This window comes from Erigeron canadensis, chromosome 8 (genome assembly GCF_010389155.1).
Source record: "Erigeron canadensis isolate Cc75 chromosome 8, C_canadensis_v1, whole genome shotgun sequence".
In the NCBI taxonomy this organism is placed as follows: domain Eukaryota; kingdom Viridiplantae; phylum Streptophyta; class Magnoliopsida; order Asterales; family Asteraceae; genus Erigeron; species Erigeron canadensis.
This window is the reverse complement of record NC_057768.1, coordinates 46,450,483-46,472,461: the sequence shown is the minus strand read 5'-3', so window position 1 is coordinate 46,472,461 and position 21,979 is coordinate 46,450,483. Positions and strand designations below refer to the sequence as shown.

Here is a 21,979-nt window from a genome sequence, read left to right as displayed (position 1 = left end):
ACTTCTGTTATTTTCAGTCATCTGTATCGTTTGTGGCATAATAATTTTGGCCCCTCGGGTTTATACCTAGTTTTTTATATTTGCTAACAGATTCAGCTTTACATAAGTAATAATCCCAGATACTAAGTCGGGAGGTTTTCCGTGGAAGGTTTAATGAAACGACCGGTCCATAGACTTTAGTTTACTATTAGAGCCCAAAAGGTCAATTGTGTGGGTCCATGACTACGTAGTATAAATTTCTCATATCCTAAGGGATAAAGTCAAATTCGCTAATAAGAATATTTCTTAATAATAACAAAGAAACTTACTTTTTTTATTATTTGCTTCATTCGTATACTCGTATATGATTCACCTCCTATCGCAAGAGCATTTTTCAATGGGAAGTTATTCTTAAAAAAAAATATTAATACTAAAAGTCTTTTAAAAACTTTTACCATTAAGAAAGATGATTTTTCTATTGAATAAGTTTAAGTTCTTTAATCTATCTATTAAAATAAAAACTCTCTTCAGTCTATATACTTAATTGTAATTTTATGATTATCTTGGTTTTTCAATATTTACCATTAGATTAAAAACTTTAAGAAAGTTATACATGCTTAACCATTGGAGATACCGTATGTGTGATGCAACATTCTTATGACCATATCTATCATTTCTGTAAGTGCGATGCATCAAAATTTCTTGCAATTTGAACTATGAGAATCAATTGAGCATAGTTGCATCCGTAAAATACATGAACCTATTAGAGGAATTTTTAAAAACAGGGGATCTTGAAAGTCATGTCTCCAACATGTACCATGAGAGTTGTCTATAGCTATTATTTGTGAGATAGACAATGGTTGGTGTCAAAAAAGCACACTGGTTCAAAAGTATAACAATCATTTACGAAGTATACAACAAAAATATCTTTCGTTGATACTTTTTAAGAGAATACAATTAGTTAGAACTAGACAAATGCCTGCACGATGCGGAGGTGTGGCGGCGGCAGTTGGTGATAGCGGTGACGGTGACAGTGGTACCAGTCGTGGTAGTGGCCGTGTGGTTATTAATCTAAAAGTAATTAATGTAAAAGAGGGAACATAGTTATTTTCATAGTTGAAGAATGTATGTTGTAAGTAATTTTTATTAAGGGTATAATAGGTATATTAGATATAGACACTTAATTGAATGAATAAAAGAGATGGATAGTTTCATTTTATCAAGTTTTTTTTATGAGAAATTGGAGGAAATAAATGATTTATAAGATAGTTTAGATAAGACATTTTTCCCCCTAAAGCCTCATAAAACTTTGGCGAATGCCCTTTTTAGCAAAATTGCAAAGGGTCTGGGAGATATTTTGGTCTGTCACCCTACCAGAAGGCGATTCTTGGATTCTTGCAAGGTCCTCATGCCCAGGATTTTCTGACAGTTATCCCAATCGACGGTTTGGGCAAATGCATGTCCGCAGTAGAGTAGAGGGCCATCCTCAAATACCGTTTGATGATTCCCATGTACCCTAGAGACGAAACATGTCCTGTCTGCCGCATGGCCTATCTGGATAAGTATGGGAAATATGCTGTTCATTGCAAGGAGATACCCGGGTTTAAATACCAACACGATTGGGTGCGAGACGTTCTATGGGACATTTTAAGGCGCACCGGGATCACGTCCAAAAAAGAGGCCCCTGTGAACTTCCTTACGGACCCCGCGGATGGGAGGTCTACTCTGCGACCAGCAGATCTGCTCGTCTTTGGTTGGGTAGGGGGAAACATGCATGCGTTGACCTGGCGGGGTATCCCCTCTAGCTGGTTTGAGAGAAAATGGTTTTGTAGTTGAACTAGCATCGAGAAGGACTGAAGCGAAGAAAGTGGAAAAGCATGCCAAAGCTTGTGAAGAGAATCAACATGTTTTTGCCCATCTGGCTTTTGATACCTTTGGCTCTCTTGCACCAGAAGCAATTTGTTTCTAATCCAGAGTTCAACAAGTTATGCATAACAACATCTCGACTCCACAGGGGCATGAGTTTGTTTTTAGTAGATTAGGTTTTGCAATTCAGAAAGAGATGACGGTGCAGCTTGTTGCCCGCTTACCTGCTATTTTGATGTAAGATCGTTTAATATATATAATAATCTGATAAGACATAATAAAAGGTGAAACTTAACCTAAGAAATTACAATCATACACAAATTTTAATTTAAAATAAAAAAATAAACATTGAAGCACTACAACAAAAATAATATTTGTTCAAACTTTTAAAAAAATGTAAGATAATTTATCACTTTTTTCACACTTAATACATGAATATGTTCTCATACACTTAAAAAGTTGTACAACTTTGTTTATAATACTAAAATGTCATATTTTACAAACGCATAACAACATAGATTGAAATTAAAATGTATAAACTTTTTATATTCTTAATGAGAAAAGAATTTTCATCAATTTATCACTCTAAATATGCACATAATAAATAATATACATCTTATAAGTATTAACATTAAAATATTTTAAAAAGTGAAATTGCTTGGCCATTTCTTAAATTTTTTAACAAATTTTAATTATGTTGAATTAGTAAATATGAATTTATTTATTTATTTTGAACATCTAACAAGAAAATTATGTATGATGAAAGGGTAATAATTAATCCTCCTAAATTGTTAGCCTAAAAATCCTCCTAATTAATAGGATTGTGACATGTGAAAAATCAGGGGGTGAGATTAGGAAAGAAAATTAGTGGATTTCATGTGTTAACAAGTGGATATATTAGGAGGATTTTTAAGATGATTGGTTAGAAGGATTTATCATTTTCCATGATGAAAACATACTATAATTAACATTTGTGAATAATGCATATACTAATTAGTTATATCCAATTTCTTGTATATTAGTGAAGAAATAAAAATCAAAAATTAAACTAATAAATGATGTCATAAATCATTTAAGTGAAAAAGAAAAAAGTTATAAGAAACTTTTTAAAAATGCTAACTAAGTTTCTTTTTATAAATAATGATGTAAGCAAATCTTCTTTTATTTATATAGTAGATTGGTGTTTATAAATCTATTTGAATTATATAATTACCCTGTTAATTGAACCTCAAAAAAGGTTCATTGACCATGATGACGCGGTTACCATTCTAGATGATCATACTCATAACTTTTTAATTGACGTGTCATTGCTTATGTGGCTTTAAGTATGAGTGATGATTTGTACACCACCATTTTTGAGTTGTATATCATCAAACATGTTTCACATCATAGTACATTATAACACCTTAAAATACATTAGGTGACATAAGACTAACAAACGGTGGTATACAAATTACCCGGGTTCAACCCGGACTTATTAATAAAAGTTTTATTACATTGATGTTTAAGAATTATAAATTAGTTTGACCATACTCATACCTTCAGAATAGTATACCTTATATTTCAAATAAATATAATTAGCTTATTAACCCCGCATAATATGTGAATAATTTGTTATCATAAAATTATTTTGATGGTGTTTATAAATCTATTTGAATTACATAATTACCCTGTTAATTGAACCTCAAAAAAGGTTTTATTAAATATCTAGTTGAACTTTTCTGATGCCCTTTTAACTGGACCCTCAAGTAAGGTTTTCTTAAAATCAACCCTGTTATTTGAACCCCCAAATAAATTTCTGGTTCTAAACTGAGCTTTATAAGACCCGATCCATCTGAAAGGATCAGATTTAAACTTTCCAATCTCACTTCACAATAATCCTTCACTTCTCAAAAATGCAGTCCAAGATAACAAGTGTTGTCGAGAATTACGACTTCCAAGGAAGTTCAGGCTCACTACTTCAATACTGGGACCTTACAACAGCCCGCTATGACTATCTTACCGTCATAGGTCAGCCTTTCCGATCAACTCACGATGATGACGGGCTCATAAATTATAGGGAGGGCTGTCTCCGAAACAATTATTATTTGAATGGGCCAGAACCAAATAAAGACATATACTCATTTGCTGGACAAGCAGCTCACACGGGGGTTGCTGATCAACGGACAAGCGACACGGATGATCAAGTTATAATGGGACAGTTAATTGTTCCCGTCTATGATGATACAAATTTTGTTGGAGTCATCGAGCTTCTCACAGTTATCCCAAAACGAAGTTATGCAAAGGAATTCAAGCGAATCTGCAGGTTGCTTCAGGTTAGATATGTTATTCTTATTTTTATATATACAAAAAAAGAAAACTTGTACATCATCTGTATTCATACCTTAATTATATTGTGGGAGCCTTTGTTTAACTAATTTTCCTCAAACCAAAATCTTTTATCTCGGGTGAACAAAATGGTTCTTCAATTAACTTATAAATATATATGTGTGCTTCTTTTTTTCAACCAGCACCTATGTATATACATAAAAGGATGAATAAACAAAACAAGTATACGAGCGAATACATATATATCTATATATATATCGTATTACACAACTCGTCTCCATGTACATTAAGAACCCTTTGAATCTTCATATAGAAAAAAGGAATCAATATACTGCTCAGTACGTGTTTAATAGGGATAAGTATCTTGTAATGTAACAAACTTTGAACGAATGTCTATAGTAGGAAATAACTAAAGTTGTGTGTATTGTATGTAAACAACTCGAAAATAATGTTTATTGTATGTAAGAAAATGTATCCAACCAATTAAAATCAGACAAGTGGCACCTCTATATGGTTGTTACGTATGTTTTCTTACATACAATAAACATTTTTTAAAGTTGTTTACATACAATACACAAAACTTTAGTTATTTACTACTATAGACATTCGTCCAAAGTTTGTTACATTTCAGGATACTTATCCCGTGTTTAATATTTCTTGTGTTATTTTCTTTGTAGAAAGCAAACTTGGCAACCAAACCTATGTAACAGGCTTATCGGATATTGCGACAAAGGGATGCAGTCCAGGAAGGTTGAAATAGACCACTTTTCGAGTCAATTATATTTGTAGACAACATTATTTGTAAGCATAGGCAAGTCAAGTTCTCCGTAGACACATTATGTTTATTGAATAAGCAGCACGCGTGATAAATAAATATATATTCCGTTTGCTTCCCTCTATGTTTATTGGTTAAGGGTTTGTATTGTGTTTTTTCTCTATTCAATATGTAATTTAAATGTGGCTTCTTTCTATGTTTATTGGTCATGGGCTTGCATTGTGTTTTCTTTTTAGTGTACGTATTTTATTTGTTGCTTTTTTCAATGTTTATTGATTAGAGCACCCCCAATGGGTGGGGTGAATACTATCCAATATAATGTCACATCATAAAAACTTTTTTCTAATATATTTTTCTCTATTCACACCCAATACCCAATACATCCAATACATACCAATATATATCTAGAACCCACCATTTTAAATAATATATATTAAAGTATGTGAGAGAAAAAAAAATAAAAAATAAACAAGCAATCCTCCGTATTCACCACCACAATTTTCCAATACACTCTCCAATATTAACCCAATACATAACACTCTCAATGGTATTCATCCGTATTGAAATCCAATACTACCCAATACTATGTACATTGGGGGTGCTCTTAAAGGGTTTGTATAGTGTTTTTTTTATTGTTTAGAATTTGAGAGCGGCGTTTTGCTTTTTTTCAATGTTTTTTTTTCAATGAATACTTGTTTATTATACAATAGATTTCAATCACCAACTGTTGATGTGAGAATGGGAGATTTTGAGGTCACGTAAAACAAGGCAAAAATTTTATTGAAATCAATTTTGATTCCTACATGGAAACCAAGGATATTTTAATGGATTAATCGATTTAGCCCGACCGGTACTATGGCTAACATAAAAGAGACAGATTATTTAAAATGAAAAATGGATTGTAACTAAAAAAGACACGGTTCATTTAAGAACTTGTTGAGAAAAGGGTTGTAGATTTTCATTTGAATCGGTTCAATCCATCTTCTAAGATAAGAGCTTTTAGTCTTTAACAGGGACTGTTGATGTGGGTTCCAGTAACCCCAATGGATCATTGACTTAATGAGCTGTTATAGTCAACTCTCCATTTTAATTTTTCAGTTTCTAGTTTTTCTTTTTTTAGTATTGAGCCTTTCATAATATCATGTAATTTAAGTTGTCTTTCATAATAATATAATATTATATAGTTTAAGTTATAGTAACATAATAATATATGAAATTAACTAGTTGGTCTTAGATCAAGTGGCCAGAGTCCTTTTTTGAAGAACTCGGAGAGGATATTGGTTTGGAGACCAGGATTGGATCTTGATTTTACGTGGTTTCGGGAATTTACCTCTTGATTATGTGGTCATACGTGTTATCACTCTTATTCTGCAAGAGAGTGCAAGTTCCAATTTCCTACTCACCTTAAATGTCACTACTGGAGTTCAAATTATTAACATCTAACAATTATCGTTCTAAAATTAATAATAAATGAAATTGAGTAAGTGACTCTCAAACACAATTGTCGAAGACGGTATTGGGACCCAAAACCCGTAAAAGGCGAAATTGGGAGTTACTTACTTACTTTTACTTACTTTTACACAACTTTAAGATATGTAAGGGGTAAAACTGAAAAGGTAAAAAAAGTTTTATTTATGTTTTTCTTCCGGATAGTCTACCTATACCTATTTGCTCTTTTTCTGTATTTGTGTGGCAACTTTTTGTGAATATATTTATAAATAACTCTTTTATTTAAAATATATTGTAAAAAGAGTTATTTTCATAACAAACCTAGTTGTTAATTGTTAATTTAATATGGAAAAAGGTGAGACTTCTACTGAACTTGCTGAAGAACTTTGTGCAATGAGGTTTATGAGAGGCAATGAACATGAAATCAATGAAAAAAAGACTCGACTTTGATAGGTCGGTAGAAAATAGGCTAGAAAAACACCAAAAAAGTGCATGAAATGGAACAACGGATGAAACAAGAGAACGGGAATATATGTCAACTTCTTTCATGTGAACACACTGTTAGCTATCTAAAATAAAGATAATTACTATATTTAATGAAATAAAACACATGGGGAACCCTGTAGCTACAATCATCCTAAAATTTACACCTTCGATCAGAAAAGTAAAAACAATGATGATGATGTCAAAAATAGATATAAGAAGTTGTGTAGATTGTTGGTCAAATGCTATTGTCCCAATAATTGGGTTAATTAGTAAGATGTCATGATCAGATTATCTCCCCCGAAGTGCAATCACAAGTACCACCAACGTGTTCAATAAACATTCTGATGAATGCTTCCCCCTTTGAATTGGATTCCTTCATGCACTTCTGGAGGTCTTCATCATTTGAAATCCGGTGGTTGCTTTTGTACTTGATACAGACATGTTTGTACTTTAATTCCTGGAACCTGTTTGTCACTTCCTTCAGCAGGTCTGTGAACTTGGCTGAAATGGGTAGGTTAAACTTGATCATATCATCATATTGAACTTTTATCGTCTTCCCCATGTAACTGGATTCTAAGCCTCTACCCTGCAGAGTAAAACAAACCTTCATTTATGTTTTGCTGGAAACAATTTTAGGTAATATAAATTGAACACTTTCATGAGTACAAGAGCATCCACTATGATAAACTAGTGTTTCCTATGCATAAACCTTTCAAAAGCTTTATAAATGAGTTCAAAATAAATGCATTTAAACTTGAGGCTAAAAGAAAGTAGAATATGAACCCCTTCGTAATTACAGACATCTTAATTCCACATAACCATTAAACACAGACCCGCAATAGCCAATAAAAAAAGTGAACCTCTTAAAAAACTTAAATCTAGGTAGCAATAAGTAAAAGTGTAAAACTAGTAAACACTACTCCAATATCTAATTTAAGTCCTAAGGAAACAAAATTGGAACACCAACAAAACAAATTATATTTGAAGGACTACAGAACAAGGTTCTAAAATCGGACAAATCGGCCGATTACTCGGCCACGATTCGCAACTTGGGGATGGCGATTCAAGTTAGCCCTAGTCGGACTACAACATAGGTCAACGGGTCAAACTTGGGTAAATGAGTGGAATAGAGACAAATGTAATAGTATGTCTGAAACTAGAAGTATAGATGCCAAAACGGGCTACCTATAAATCAAACATAAACTACAAGAATTAACAATTCGATCTGAGCATCAACGCCTAGTGAAACTCATCATCTTGTTAAACATCATCAAAGAAACCTTCTTCAGCCACTCAATTGATATTAGTAGAAGCTAGTTAACTCGAGGAAAGTTTCATTATATTACTTTTTTTGCTGTGTTATATGGTGGTAGCAAATAGAAGCATCTGTGGATTCCTCCCAAATACACCTATAAATACGAATTCATTTCAGCAACAAGTATTGAGATATGATAAGTTACAAGTCGGCAGATAATTTGCTAGTAGCATCAGATGTGACAAAAATCTCACAGAAATATGTAGTTCAGGATAATTTCAAAGCAATACTATAGCAAAAGTATTTTGACATCAGCGAAGCGAGGTTTGCTCACACTCAACCATGAGGGGAGATTGTTGACGATCAATCAAAGAGGAAAGGTTAGGCATCTTTATAAAAAGTCAAATTCTAACGTGGCTAATAAAGTAAAACGGTTATAGGAGTAGCTCCACAATCCACATACTAGGTTTTTCTGAGGATTAGCAATGGGCCAGGTTTGGGACAAGATTAGGTAGTCCCAGACCCGAGAACCCGATTAATTAGACGGATTGCCAAACCCAGGGTTCTCATTTACCAAAAACAACATTATATACATATTTATCCACTCACACACATATGCTATATATTATATATATGATGATATGATATGATATATGTATTATATGTATATGCATACATATATTATATAACAAATGTGGTTTGGGAAATATGGTCCGGAGTTGTAATCGGATAATTGGATAGGTTTTACAAAATACTGAACCCGGACCAAAACCACAATTTTTTTTGTTAATAATCCCAAATCAGCTCTCAAAATCGAATAACTGGCCCAATCCCCTGCTCAGTTGTATCGGGTTTTAAGTTTCCCCGTCGGGTTAGGTATTTATTGTCACCCCTAGTTTTTCTAGACACAGATGCATCAACTTTTTTTGGTGTTCATGTGTTGTATAATTTGGTTGTCTTGTGATACAGTGATTCCTTTTGCAGTTTGGCTTGCAATATTTTCTATACTATATTGCGGTAATACTATCACACTTCAAAAGTAATTTAAGTCGCTTTTTGTTTCATGACAAAGAGCTGTTACATCTGATCAATATATTAAAATGTTGGTCATAATATAGTAGTAATATAGTCGTTGTAAGGATACTTTAAACAGGCATCAATTAAAAACTGCTATAATAAACACAAAAAAAATTTGGATGTTAACCAACCTATGCCTGTTTTAAAATGCACAAAGAACTACTGATTTTGACATGTTATCTAACTAACCAGGCCCCATTTTGCCATTTATAACTTCAACACATGAGTCAAAAGCAACTATGGCAAGCTGTTCCCTGCATAACTGTAATCAACAATCCTGAACTTTGAAAAATAGATTGAAATTTCTCAATACAAGGATCAAAAAATTAAGGACCTTCAAATTGGATAGAAGCAGGATCATTGAAATTACACACACCCAAGTCTCTGACTTTATAAAGGTGCAGATAAGATTAATAAAAATGTAATAAAGAACAGAAATATTCTTCGGGTCATGTAATAATACTGACATTTTAAACAATTGGAAATAGCCACAACCATCTCAAATTTTCCAATGTTTCAAGTTACAAGGAGTAGGAGCCTCCAAATTGATATATATACTGATAGTCTACTACTGTAAGTGCAAACTAAATAACAAAAAATTGTTTTTTTCTTAAGATGTAATAATAGTCAAACAAAAGATCTCTAAATAATTTAATGAAAATAAGACCAGCTAGTCAGCTACTACTCTAAAGTATTGGTTTTGGGTACCCTGATATACTCTGCAGATAGGGTAAGACTTTGTATCTAATTCAAATGTCAAACATATCTTGGGACTGAGATCAGTTAACATAATAAAGTTGCGACTAAATTCATGAAAGGAAAAAAACTAACCCCCAGTAAGTGCACCAACTGATTGAAATCCTCAACATAACTTTCTTTTGGTACACTTGTGACTAGCTCGATGACTCCGGCGAGTTTCTTCCTATCACCGACAACATAAAACACAGGCAGAACGCACTGCCCCATGCCTGCTGCTTCAGCATATTGTTGATAATGATGACTATGTACAAGATCTTTTGTCCTATGATCTGCAATCCCTGTTTGAGCTGCACGCCCAGCAAACCAGTTTCCAGTGACCTTTTTTTGTGCGCCAACAAATCTAATAACATTATCATGAGATTTCCTCCTGTAATTCTTGAGTTCTTCATGGTTTTGATCAGTTAATCTAAAAGGCTTATCTAATAATACAAGATTGCACCCAATATCCTCTGAATCAAGATATCCGATACATTTCCAAAACTGAAGTAAACCTGATTCTCGGAGGAAATTAAATTCCTCAAACACTTCAGAAATTATGTCCTCGACTGATTGATATCGAAACAGTATGAAGCATACGCTAAAAAACAATTGCCTTGCAAGAATATGTGAAATGCCCAGAGCAGATATAGGTTCCATTGTACTGCATTAAAAAACGCAACTATTGTGTTAATCCTAGATCACAAAAGAATCTGATTGTGATACATTAACCAGAAATACATTGCCATTCTAATATCACATATTCACATTCAATAAAGTAATACAAATGCTTTAAACAAAAACCAATCCACAAACATACAGGCATACAGCACAACGAATCAACCAACTCTTAACATCTTCACACATTGGAAGTTTGCACAATTGTATTCTCGCATGAAAAAACGCATGTCCCGTGTTTTTTATACCATGTTTATACGCTTCGAATTGTGATCTTTACACATGTAGCAAAAATGTGTCAACAGATGGCGATAGAATAGTTTTATATATTCGGTGGTAATTTATTTTGTTTATAACAACTATCAAACATCATAATCTACTTGGAAACTATTAATTACCGTTAGTTAGAAAGTTGTGATTACTTAAAAAGACCGAAAAGAATCATGATTAACAGATGAACGCCTAATTAAGCATATACAATTTATACATCTGTCACATTGATATATAATTTCAGGCTCATATATCCTGCCATAAATCCCAAAATTAACAGACAAGAAAGAAAAGGATTAAAAAAAACAATTGCCTAAAAAGGGGGGAATTTATGTTCTTTTACGGCGGTCCAGGGTGGTACCCTTTATTTGTTTCAAAGTAACTCCTTTTACTATCCAAAATTAATGTTACCCAAAATACAATATTAATGGCCCTTTACAGTCATAAGACGAGCATTTAATAAGTGATTAATAATATTATAAAGCATATTCACTTACGTAACTCCGAGCTTCTTAATGTGTGATGAGTAGGTAAGATCGCCGGCGAGAAAAATCGACGTCGGAGCTGTGTCAAAGGAACCGCCGTCGTGATGATAAATACAGTCAGTGTCACATCAGTAGGGTACTTGTACCCGTTTGTACATATAGACATGATATTTTCGGTTATTGAAAAAGGGAAATAATTTAATCGGTGGAAAGTATTACAGTAAATGACAAAAATCAACTTCTCGTGGTGTACTGATGTTAGTCGCGCGATCGAAACGCGCAACACTCAAAGTACTTTCACTTAATTTGTTCATTAACCCTATTATTACTTGCTTTTCAAACATGAGACTGAGAACTTACTTAAATTGTTTCTATTCTTCGGGTATGTTTGGAAAAAGTAGTTGTAACTTTAAGTTAGAGTTGTAAGTTGTATCTTTTAAACAAAGTTGTTACCTAGAGCTTTTATTTTTTTATAATTGCTTGGTATGGTAGCTGTAACCGTAACTTTAAGAGGAATTTGTGTATTTTTAATGACGAAAAGCTAAAGCTCCTGAAACGCTACTTTAAGAAGCGTATTATTTTGGAGCTTTTTCTTTCAAATAAAAGTTAAAGCTAATTGCATCCTAACAAAGTTTTTATTCAAAAATAAAATTTTAAAGCTCCTCAAAAGCTCTTGAAAAACTCTTGCAAAACATAACCCTCAACTGGTTTACGTGTGGGAGGTTTTTTATTTTTTTACCCCCAATACCTAAACATGCATATAGCCTTTTGGAATTGATATATGTCAGAATTGATCCATTTAGATAAAAAGAATATGTAGGGATAACAAAATTAAACTTGTGACATTTTTGACCCAAAACAAAGTATTATTGAACTGCATTCCATTTTGAAGAAATAGAATGAGGTATTGCTAATTAGGCAGTTTTGGAAAATTTTGGAGAATAAGGATTCTTTATGGGCTAATTGGGTGAATACTGTGAGATTAAAAGGTAAAAGTATATGGAGTGTTGATGTTGATAAGGGTGATAGTTGGGGTTGGAAGATCATGATTGAAGTCAGAGATATGATTAAGAACCATGTTAGATATGTGATTGGAAATGGGAAACATATCTCTATATGGTATGACAAATGGTGTGAGCAGGGTCCTCTTTGTGAGTATATAACTAGAAGGACAATTTATGATGCTAGATTGGAGGATAATATGAAAGTGGCTGATATGTTTAATGAAGGAAAGTGAAACTGGCCAAGTGAGTGGATGATTAATTTCCCTAATATTGGCAAGATTGATATACCAAGTTGGCAGGATGATAAAAAGGATAAAGTCCAATGGTTTACAAATAAGAATCTATTAATGGATTTTAGTACAAAGCAGGCCTGGGAGGATCTCAGGATTGATAATCCAAGTGTTGGATGGTGTAAAGTGGTGTGGTTTAACCAGATGGTGCCTAGGCATGCTTTCATTTTATGGTTAGCTATGCAGGGTAGATTGATGACACAAGATAGAATGGAAAAATGACAGTCTAATGGTACTCTTTTTGCATTTTTTGTTAGGCAGGTCCTGATAGTCATGAGCATCTATTTTTTCAGTGTCCTTACACTATGGAAATTTGGGATTGCATGAGGAAAATGACTAATCTGCAAAATGTGAGTTATAGAATGGATAATTCTGTTCAGGAAATTGCAGAAAAGAAAGTGCAGAATAATATAGGAATGGTTGTGTGTAAGCTGGTTCTTGTTGCATCTGTTTACTATATTTGGCAAGAAAGGAATTATAGATTGCTCAAGAAGAGAGAAAGGTATGGAGATGAACTATGCAAGAGCATTAAGTATAATGTTAGGTTAAAGATGCTGGCTTTAAAAGTAAAGAAATCCATAAATATGATGATTATGGTTGATAAATGGGACCTTTGCTGGAAAAAGAATAGTTTGTTTGCCATCTAGTGGTATGGTCATTCTGTATTGTGGTTTTGTGAAGTGTATATTAGCTGGATTAGTGTGTGCGATTGGGAATAGAGAGTGGTGAAAGATGACACTTCTTGGTCCCTTTCTAACACTAATCTGGTTGAGTCTTTCTGGGTGAATTGGGTTTTTGAATTGTTTGAGTTGGTGCTGATCTGTTTTTTAAAATTGACTGGATATATTGTGCATAAATACGGGGTCTGCTTTGCAGGATAGTTATTGTTGGAGCAAAAGAGGGAGATGTTGTTTCTTGTATATAGGATGTTGTTTGTTTTGTGAATTGGTCAATGTGGTTTTAGTCTTGAATCACTGATGGGATTTTAGTTTGTATTTTCCTGTTTGTTTCTTTGTATAGATTAGAATGTAGCTGTCGAATTTGTTTGATGATTCTTGGGGCTGTCCGAGAATGCATTTATTTGTAAATGTGTACATATTTGAATTTTAATATAATTCACATTTTCATTAAAAACTGCATCACATCCCTTTCAATTAGTGTATATTCTACATTGTCATTATAGAGAATCTGTGTCCCATTTTTCACATTGACAATACATCTTCATTGATATTCAAATATATTTTTTTTTCTAATTTCCTCCGGCAGAAAGAGAGTCAAGACTCCGTTATGACTTCGGAAGGTACGTTATTTATAGTTGTGAGAAATTTGCAAAAGACTATATAACTTTTAGGCGTTTGTGTGTGTTTTAAACAATGTTTTAAAAACCGGTATTTTAATCATACCGGTGTGGAAAAATTTCCGGTATTATCGGATTTACCGGAAATACCGGCCGATACAGTGATTTTAGCTTATTTTATTATTATTCTATAAAATTTATTACAATTTAACAAAAATAGTTAAAAAATAGTTATAACTCACTCAAAAATAATACCAAATAGATATTTCATAACAAAACATAAGGTTTAAAGTTCACATATTACAAAAACTAACATTAAAGTATCATAAAAAATATTTTAAAAAATTTCAAAAAAAAATAAATTAAAATACCGGAAATAGCGGAATGGTAATACCGGAAATACCGGGCGGTATGAAATAGTTAAAATACCGGAAAAATACCGGGATTAAAATACCGGAGTACCCTCAAATACCGGTAATACCGGCCGGTAGATACCGGTATTTAAAAACATTGGTTTTAAATGCTCTAAAATGCATAGCTACAATCTTTTATATTAAAGTAAAATCATTAATTTATCCTCTTTCTAAATCTTATATCTTGTAAACATGTCATAATTTTATAATAAAAGAAAATTTAGGAGGATACATCATTACTCTAATTTAAAGGGTTAATGTGTGAAAATCTATTGGTTTCATGTACCGTCTTGGTACACATATCGCATATCACATACTATTTCATCATGCTACGCTTACTTATTCAATTTAACTAACACGGTACCTGTGTAATGCGGTATCGGTAGGCGTGACAGCAATTTGGTGCTGTCAGCAACCGGTGGTGTTGACGACTATTCGTGATAGTGGCAGTGTCGAGTGTTGTAGGTTGATGTAAATGTAACTGTTGTAAAGGTGGTGGTGGAAAAACTTTAGAAGATAAAAATATACACTCGCAATGCGACAATGATGTGATGGTGTGATGGCGGCGAATGGTGCAGGGGCGGAACCACATTGAAGTTAGGGGTAGCCGGGGCTACGGGTCCGCTAAATTCATGTAGTACAAATTTTTCGAAAAATGATGTATTTTTTATTGGTGCTATGGGTCAAATAAATATGGGATACCGGTCAATGTGACCAACTTTAAACTTTTGAAACATTTTTCTTTCAATAAAACTTATAAAAATGTATCTGTACAACTAAATGATAACCAAAAACTACTAAAAATGCCAAAATATTTTTAAAAATCCATTATAAATAGCCAAAAATCATACAAAAAAGGCTAAAAGTCGTAACAATTTAGTCGTTGCCATTATTATCGTTACTTTATGCCGATACAAAACTAGTGGGAAAAAAATTGTGCTACCAGTCACTTTTGTGTCTGGTTCCGCCACTGGAATGGTGATGGTGGCAACATTAAATTCAAGATACATTGTTCAAAAAAATCTAAAAATCAAACAATCTTTATGGAAGAAACAGATCAGGTTACCTTAAAACTTTTGTTGTAAAAGACTAAAAGTAGCTGCGGCACATCAATACCTAATGGCAATGGCTAACTTATTTTGTACACAATGAAAACCCTTTAGTGGGCCGAACTATCAAAGTCTATGCAAGTAATATCTTTTTGAGTCTATGCAAATTCTAATTTGGGCCTTGACTTATAACTGGACCCAAATAAAAGTTTAAAAATTAAAACATGTACAGATGGTCAACAAGTTTAGTCATTACTCATTAGTCTATGTGTATAAGATTCTTCGATCAACTTGAATTTATTTATCAAAAAAGGTAGATTGATGGAAACCCATAGTCCCATATACCGTATTAGCTCGAAAACACCAGTCAAGAATCTAATTACGGTAACTAAGGAATGTTTCCATAAATCGTATCTTAAGAATAATACTACTCCGTATTAAGGAAGGTTCAGTCCACCTCGACAAACTTTTGTAAAAAATAGAGTAAGATAGAATATTTTGTTGGAGATGATGAGAAAAACGTAATTGAAATTGAAGTGAATGAGTGAAAATTATCATGGTTTTCATACCATCATAAATAGGTAGAATTTGTGAAACACGTTTTCACTAATGTGGCAAAGATGGCTTAAATACACAGGTATATAATAAAACTAACTACATCTAACAATCTACTAATTACAACCTGTCACCTCTAAGCATATACCATAATTACATATCTCTATAGCATGTTGACACTAACAAAATAGAATGAACATTTGAAGTCTGCGCCCCCTCATTTAAACTAACCATTAGCCATCTCGACTATTAGTTTCATAGTATTCTTATTACTAGCTGAAGTAGCCGAAAATGGCACAAGGCTGCAGAGGTCATCATCACAAGCAATGAGTATTAGATCATCGTCTTCATCCTTGTATTTTAGATGAAATCTTGTTTCTTGAAGCTTAATCCTTTGAGCCACTTGTTTTTTTAATTCCCAAAGCCCCGATGAAAGATAGAAATCAAACTTTACCATATCGTCTTTATATGTTGCCTTCACTGTCACCTTAGTTGTATCTGAGACGTTAACAACATTCTTGTTTGGAAATGCATTTAAAATACTAATTTCTGAAATCCCGCCGTCACTGCACAGTCTTGGACGCTTTCCTATAGTCCTCTTTCTCCAGTGCTTTAAGCCCAACAACAAGCACGCTGCTTCATATATACCGAAGCATGCTTGACGAGGCTTGGAAAACGGAATCACAGTGTCTATGCTGTCACAAATCGTCTCTCCTTTTTGAGAATCATACGATTGATTTGATTTAAAAGCAAAAGCATTATGCTTTCCACAAATCCACCACTTGGCAGAAAAGCCGTGATTACTAATTGAACAGCTCCACCTCTTAACTCTAATCAGCAGGCGAATAACAACAGATAGACTAAGATGGAAACAGTTGTTGCGCTGCGGGAATGGCCAACGTGGTATATTTAGCTCACGGCAAACACGCTTCAGTGTAGATCGACTAACTATAAAACATGAAATTTGAAGTAAGTAAATGCACATTATTCCAAAAATACCGTAAATATACAAAGGACTTACCGCCAAGTCTCGTGGACGCTTCCCCTATTGGTTGTCCAAAATATTGCTGAATCATCTGTGGTGAAACAGAATCCATTTTGCGCTTTCTCCTACGTTTAGTAAGCACTCCTTTTCTTTCAGAATCATACCTATTTCCTACAGTAGCTACATCAGTTTTCTCGGCTATGACATCGGCCACAGCCATTTCATGTGTGTTAATAATAGCACTGCTCCTGGAAACCTCATCTATTGGCTTTCCGGAATATTTCTGTTTATGCTCTGCCTCTGCAATAATATTATCCAATTTAGGTTTTAATTTATGTTTCGTTAAGGCTTCTTCTCCAGAGACAAAATCAATTTTCTTGCTTGTAGCATCATCCACAAATATTTTCTCACTCTTAGTCATAACGGATGTCCAGTTCTTGGGGACGCTGTTGCAAAAATCAGTACTTTCAGCATTAAATTCATGTACAGTCACGGAATCTGTAAAATTCAGTATATCTCTTGACACGGATCCAGATGAAGCTTCACTTATCGACTTCTCAATATCGTTTTGGATGTGCACTGAACCAACAGAATCAGTTTTACGTTTTCTCCTTCCAGAAGTAAACATTTCTTCTTCCGCAGACATATCAATTTTCTTGCTACTAACATCATTCGCAGACGTTTTCTGTGAGTTAGTTATGCTAATGAAGTTCTTGTGGTAAAGTTGAGAACTGATGCAATCATCTAGCTCATGCTGTCGGTTTTTGTAGTTAAACTGTGTAAGCATTTACCAATATCAGCATTAGAAGTTAAGTAGCAATTAGTTGAACTACTAAAGAAAAAGAAGATAAATTCTTTTAACTATTATAATCAACACTCCAAACTCACATAAGATGTAGGGCAATCAAATGCTTGTGGCGATGTCAGGTTCACTGCCTGCAGGACAACAACAATCTAATAGTTCAGATACACGTATAAGTGCAATTGTTCTAATATGACAGCTCAAGTTTATTTTTCCAACAACAAACACATTACGGCACAAAACTAGAAACAAGAAAATCACATATAAAGAGTAACCAATTATGATACAAAATGAGAGATTAGATGAAAACCTTGAGGGTTCGATGAACTTCTTGAACCTCATAAGCACAGTCGAGATGTTTCAGATATGTGATGAATTCAAGCACTCCAACACATAACATAGTATCAGAATCAAACACTGGCAAAACCAGATATCCATGAAGATTGAAACGAATGGCACAATCGTGTAGTGGATATTTTTTCAAATGGTGATTCATCACATCAGAAGTCCCCTCTGGCAATTGTCTCCTAAATACTCGTGCCACGGGATTAAGCTCTTTTTCATCACACTTCTCATCCACTAGAAACCAGTTACGCTCTGATTCCCTCCTGTAACTACAGAGTCCATCATCGGGTTTTCCAAGGTGAAAAGGTTGATCTACAGTTTTTAGTAACACGTACTTTCCATCGCTACAAGGTGCCCAAAACTGGATAAGATTGCACTCATAACGGAAATTTAAGGACTTCAATGCTTTTTGCATCTTATCATTCACCTCTTCATGACATACCACAATGTTTTCTACTCTCGTCTTGGATCCTGTTTTAGTCGAGTAACATTAGTTGACTTGACCTTTAACTCGAAACCTAATCGATCACTTGAAGTGAAAAAATTTTCAATAAAAAGAAATGATCGATGAACCAAGCATAATCCACCTCCATAAAATCACTATATATAAAAGGGTTTACTAGTATAAATGTTTCTCTCGGTACTCCTTATGCCCTTACTATACTTACTATCAATGGAATAGATATAATAATGGAGCACATCTCGCCATCATTATACTAGTGGGAGCGAGTCAACTCCCTTATGGGGGGATTTCACAATGTGGCGCCACATCACCAAGCAAGAAGCCCCTCAAAAATCTAAGGGTCGCCGGCTAGTTGCTTGAAAAGTGAAAAGGGGAATTGGTTAGAAATGGCTAGTTACTTAGGGAAAGTGAAAAAGGAAGCGTCAGTCGCCCGACGAGATTTGGATTCCCTTGCTTGAAGTTGTCTAGCGGGGCGGTGTAGCAGGCGACTTGGGGGCGGAATGGGCTGGGGTCTCCTGACTCCGTTGGTGAGTCTTGAATACCTGATGATATGCACACTAAAAGAGACTCGCAAAAAGACTCTTTGGTCCTCTTCGTTATCTCGAATCCTAACCAAAATCCATGGCCTTTGAAAAAGGAGAAAGGGAATGAGAATGACTTTCATTGTTTGGTTGTACCAGATAATGAGAATGAGAACATAGAAGTGAGAATGATTTCATCTTTTTATAAATTGTAAAGAATGGTTGAGAATGTAGATAAAAAATGATTTGTCTTAATGATGTTATATGTATTACTTTTAATTATTAATTAAAACTTTGTATTTTACTTATATTCATTCTGTATCTGTTTCAAACAACAAAATTTGTTATTCTTCCAAATACTCTATCCATTTCCCATTGTTTATATTTTCTGTTACATTTCCCTCTTATCAATTAAATAACCCGTACACAAACTTGATTCTCAAATTATCTAATGCTATTTTAGGAAAATTGAATACTTTTATTGATACATATATATTTGAGTACACATGGAAAAAAAGTACAAAAGTACACTCTACAGACGTTGGATCAAAGTTTTGAACGGATCAGATCAAGCCTTTTTTCTCCTTCTTCCTCCTTCTCAGCAGCCCGCTCCTTCTCCGGCGAGACTGCCGCCGCCAGCCACCACGTCCTTCTCCGACGAGACAACCACCGTCATCTCCGACCACCCCAACCATGGCGCCGGCAGCAAGGGCTTCGCCCGTACCGTAGCAAACCGTCACCATCTCTTGGATCGCCGCCCATCAAATCCATATGATTCCCATATGCGTCTCTTGACAACCAGTTTAGAACGGATGAGGGCCACTGGCCCGTACCGTATCCACCCAAAAACGAACCTGATTCTCGCAAGAAAGTCGTCGGAGGTGGTGGCGGTGGTTGTTCGCCGGAGAAGAAGGAAGAAGGAGGAGGTGTGGCGTTCGGCGGAAAAGAAGGTGGCCGGAGAGGAAGGAAGAAGGTTGTACTTTTTGTACTTTTTTTCCCTTGTACTCAAAATAACCCACCCTATATAGATATACGAGAGTGTATATATATATATATATAATGCTTAAAATTAAATAATTAACGGAGTTGGATATATGTTTTGTAGCTATATATATATATATATATATATGCGCATGATAAATCAGCTGGGGATTCATCTCGACCGGAAACTTAAACATAAACAGCCCAGACTTTGCAGTAAGTGATGACGAATAGTCTCTAATTTAGGGCTGAACATGAATACAACTAAGCTTAGAAACGAAATTAAAGCTTACCATTAATCATGGTGTCAGACTCGTTAGGTTCCGCCGGCAGTTCATTTTGGAGGTTTCTTGAAACCAGCGAAGGTGTACTGATGAAGAACTTCTCTTTCCCGATTGAGGAACCGCTTGGATATTCTAGACTGGAATGGTTTTTTGATTGTTCGAGATTTGAACCAGGACCAGTTTTTAACTCCATATATATGAAATCTGGCAAAAGTTGTAGGCGCGCTCCCGAAATGTGACTGAGTGCGTACACTTTTTAACAAGACCCGAATCGTGTTTTATTATGTGTATATAGATAACAATGGACCAACGTCTTCATATATATCACCTTGAACCTTTTACCGTTCCATCGATTTTTCTTTTGAATAACTTCCCAGAAAATTCCTTCCACTTCGTATGAACCTACCTTTAACTTTAGTTGCAGCTTCCTTTTCCTTTCCTTTTTTTTTTTCCTTTTTTTTATATTTTAAATTGGCCAGGTTTTGGACTTTTGGTAGAGTTGTAACTTGTAAGAGACTGATCATTAAAAGTAGTTAAATGCATTAAAACCAAATCAACAAGCAAGTCCAACTAACCAACCTTTGTTTTCTTCTCTTTTTTTTTAACAGCAATTTTAAAATTAATACATTAATATTAATAATACAAAAAATTTAAAAACATCAAATGATATGGGACATTAAATATTATAAATATTGTTTAATGATATAAGCATTAAATAGTATATAAGTAGTACAGATAAAACTCCCTTCGCAATGTTTTAATCCAACATATTAATTTAGAACCTTACTAGCTAGTAGTCCAGAGGCAGAAGCTAATGAATATGCATTCAAGGTAAAACCTATATATTATAACAGTGATAATGAGAGGTGGGAAAATGGGTTGGTTGGGTATTGGGAAGAAATGCAGCCGGGTCAAAACAACAACCGGAACTACCTGATCAAAGTTACCCAGATCAAGTGGTTGAAATAAAATTATTTAGCAAAAAAGGGAACCAAATGGGTCAAAGGGTTGGAAGATGAGAATTACTTGGAAAGGCTCTTGTATCACTTGCATTTTTATATAGCTTGTTTATCACATAATATTAAACAATAGTTATTTATAACTTAAGAAAGTAGCTAGATATGTAGGGGGTTGGGCTGACCCGCCCATTTTGGCTGGTAGTTTTACAAGAGGATGATCAGACCCCTTTATCTCTATCTTGTTTGAATATTGTTTTCATGGTTCATGTTTGTCATGTGTAAGGTTCTTCGACCATTTAAATTGCATTCGGAAGGAGCAAGTTAGCCGTTCAAACTGCGATCATGTTTGGAGGCTACTTTTAAATACAATTGCATTTGACGCATATGGATACATTTATGTTTAGGTTCGAGTAGAAGAAATTTTGTTTGTTAAATAGTTGGCTTATAAATGAATGGATATTGTAACTTTTTTTGCTATCTGGAATTAAATATAATTACACTTCTTTTTGTATGTCTTATTTGTGTATGTATATAATTGTTATTGCAGTCCAAATAAAATACCAATTAAAATTTAATTGTTGGGACTTTACTGACTGAACTTTTATTCATTAGTCAACTTTCTTTACTTTTTTAGGACAGTCTATAATG

At 34.1% G+C, this 21,979-nt stretch overlaps 3 protein-coding genes across 3 annotated transcripts; 1 reads left to right on the top strand and 2 right to left on the bottom strand.

The window, feature by feature from the left end:
* Positions 1 to 6,967: 6,967 nt before the first annotated feature.
* On the bottom strand, positions 6,968 to 11,546 carry LOC122609946. Its single transcript, XM_043782907.1, has 3 exons — positions 11,396 to 11,546; positions 10,047 to 10,614; positions 6,968 to 7,469 (listed from the first exon to the last, which is right to left on the bottom strand). Exons 2-3 carry the CDS (start codon positions 10,608 to 10,610, stop codon positions 7,167 to 7,169), a joined length of 867 nt encoding a protein of 288 aa, XP_043638842.1. The 5' UTR covers positions 10,611 to 10,614; positions 11,396 to 11,546; the 3' UTR covers positions 6,968 to 7,166.
* Positions 11,547 to 12,734: 1,188 nt separating this feature from the next.
* On the top strand, positions 12,735 to 13,324 carry LOC122610991. Its single transcript, XM_043783943.1, has 2 exons — positions 12,735 to 12,824; positions 12,935 to 13,324. The coding sequence occupies exons 1-2, from the start codon at positions 12,735 to 12,737 to the stop codon at positions 13,322 to 13,324; spliced, it is 480 nt and encodes a 159-aa protein (XP_043639878.1).
* Positions 13,325 to 16,081: 2,757 nt separating this feature from the next.
* Positions 16,082 to 21,423, bottom strand: LOC122609944 (protein NLP6-like). Its single transcript, XM_043782906.1, has 5 exons — positions 20,382 to 21,423; positions 18,089 to 18,594; positions 17,865 to 17,912; positions 17,013 to 17,751; positions 16,082 to 16,939 (listed from the first exon to the last, which is right to left on the bottom strand). The coding sequence occupies exons 1-5, from the start codon at positions 20,563 to 20,565 to the stop codon at positions 16,218 to 16,220; spliced, it is 2,199 nt and encodes a 732-aa protein (XP_043638841.1). The 5' UTR covers positions 20,566 to 21,423; the 3' UTR covers positions 16,082 to 16,217.
* Between the last annotated feature and the right edge of the window lie 556 nt (positions 21,424 to 21,979).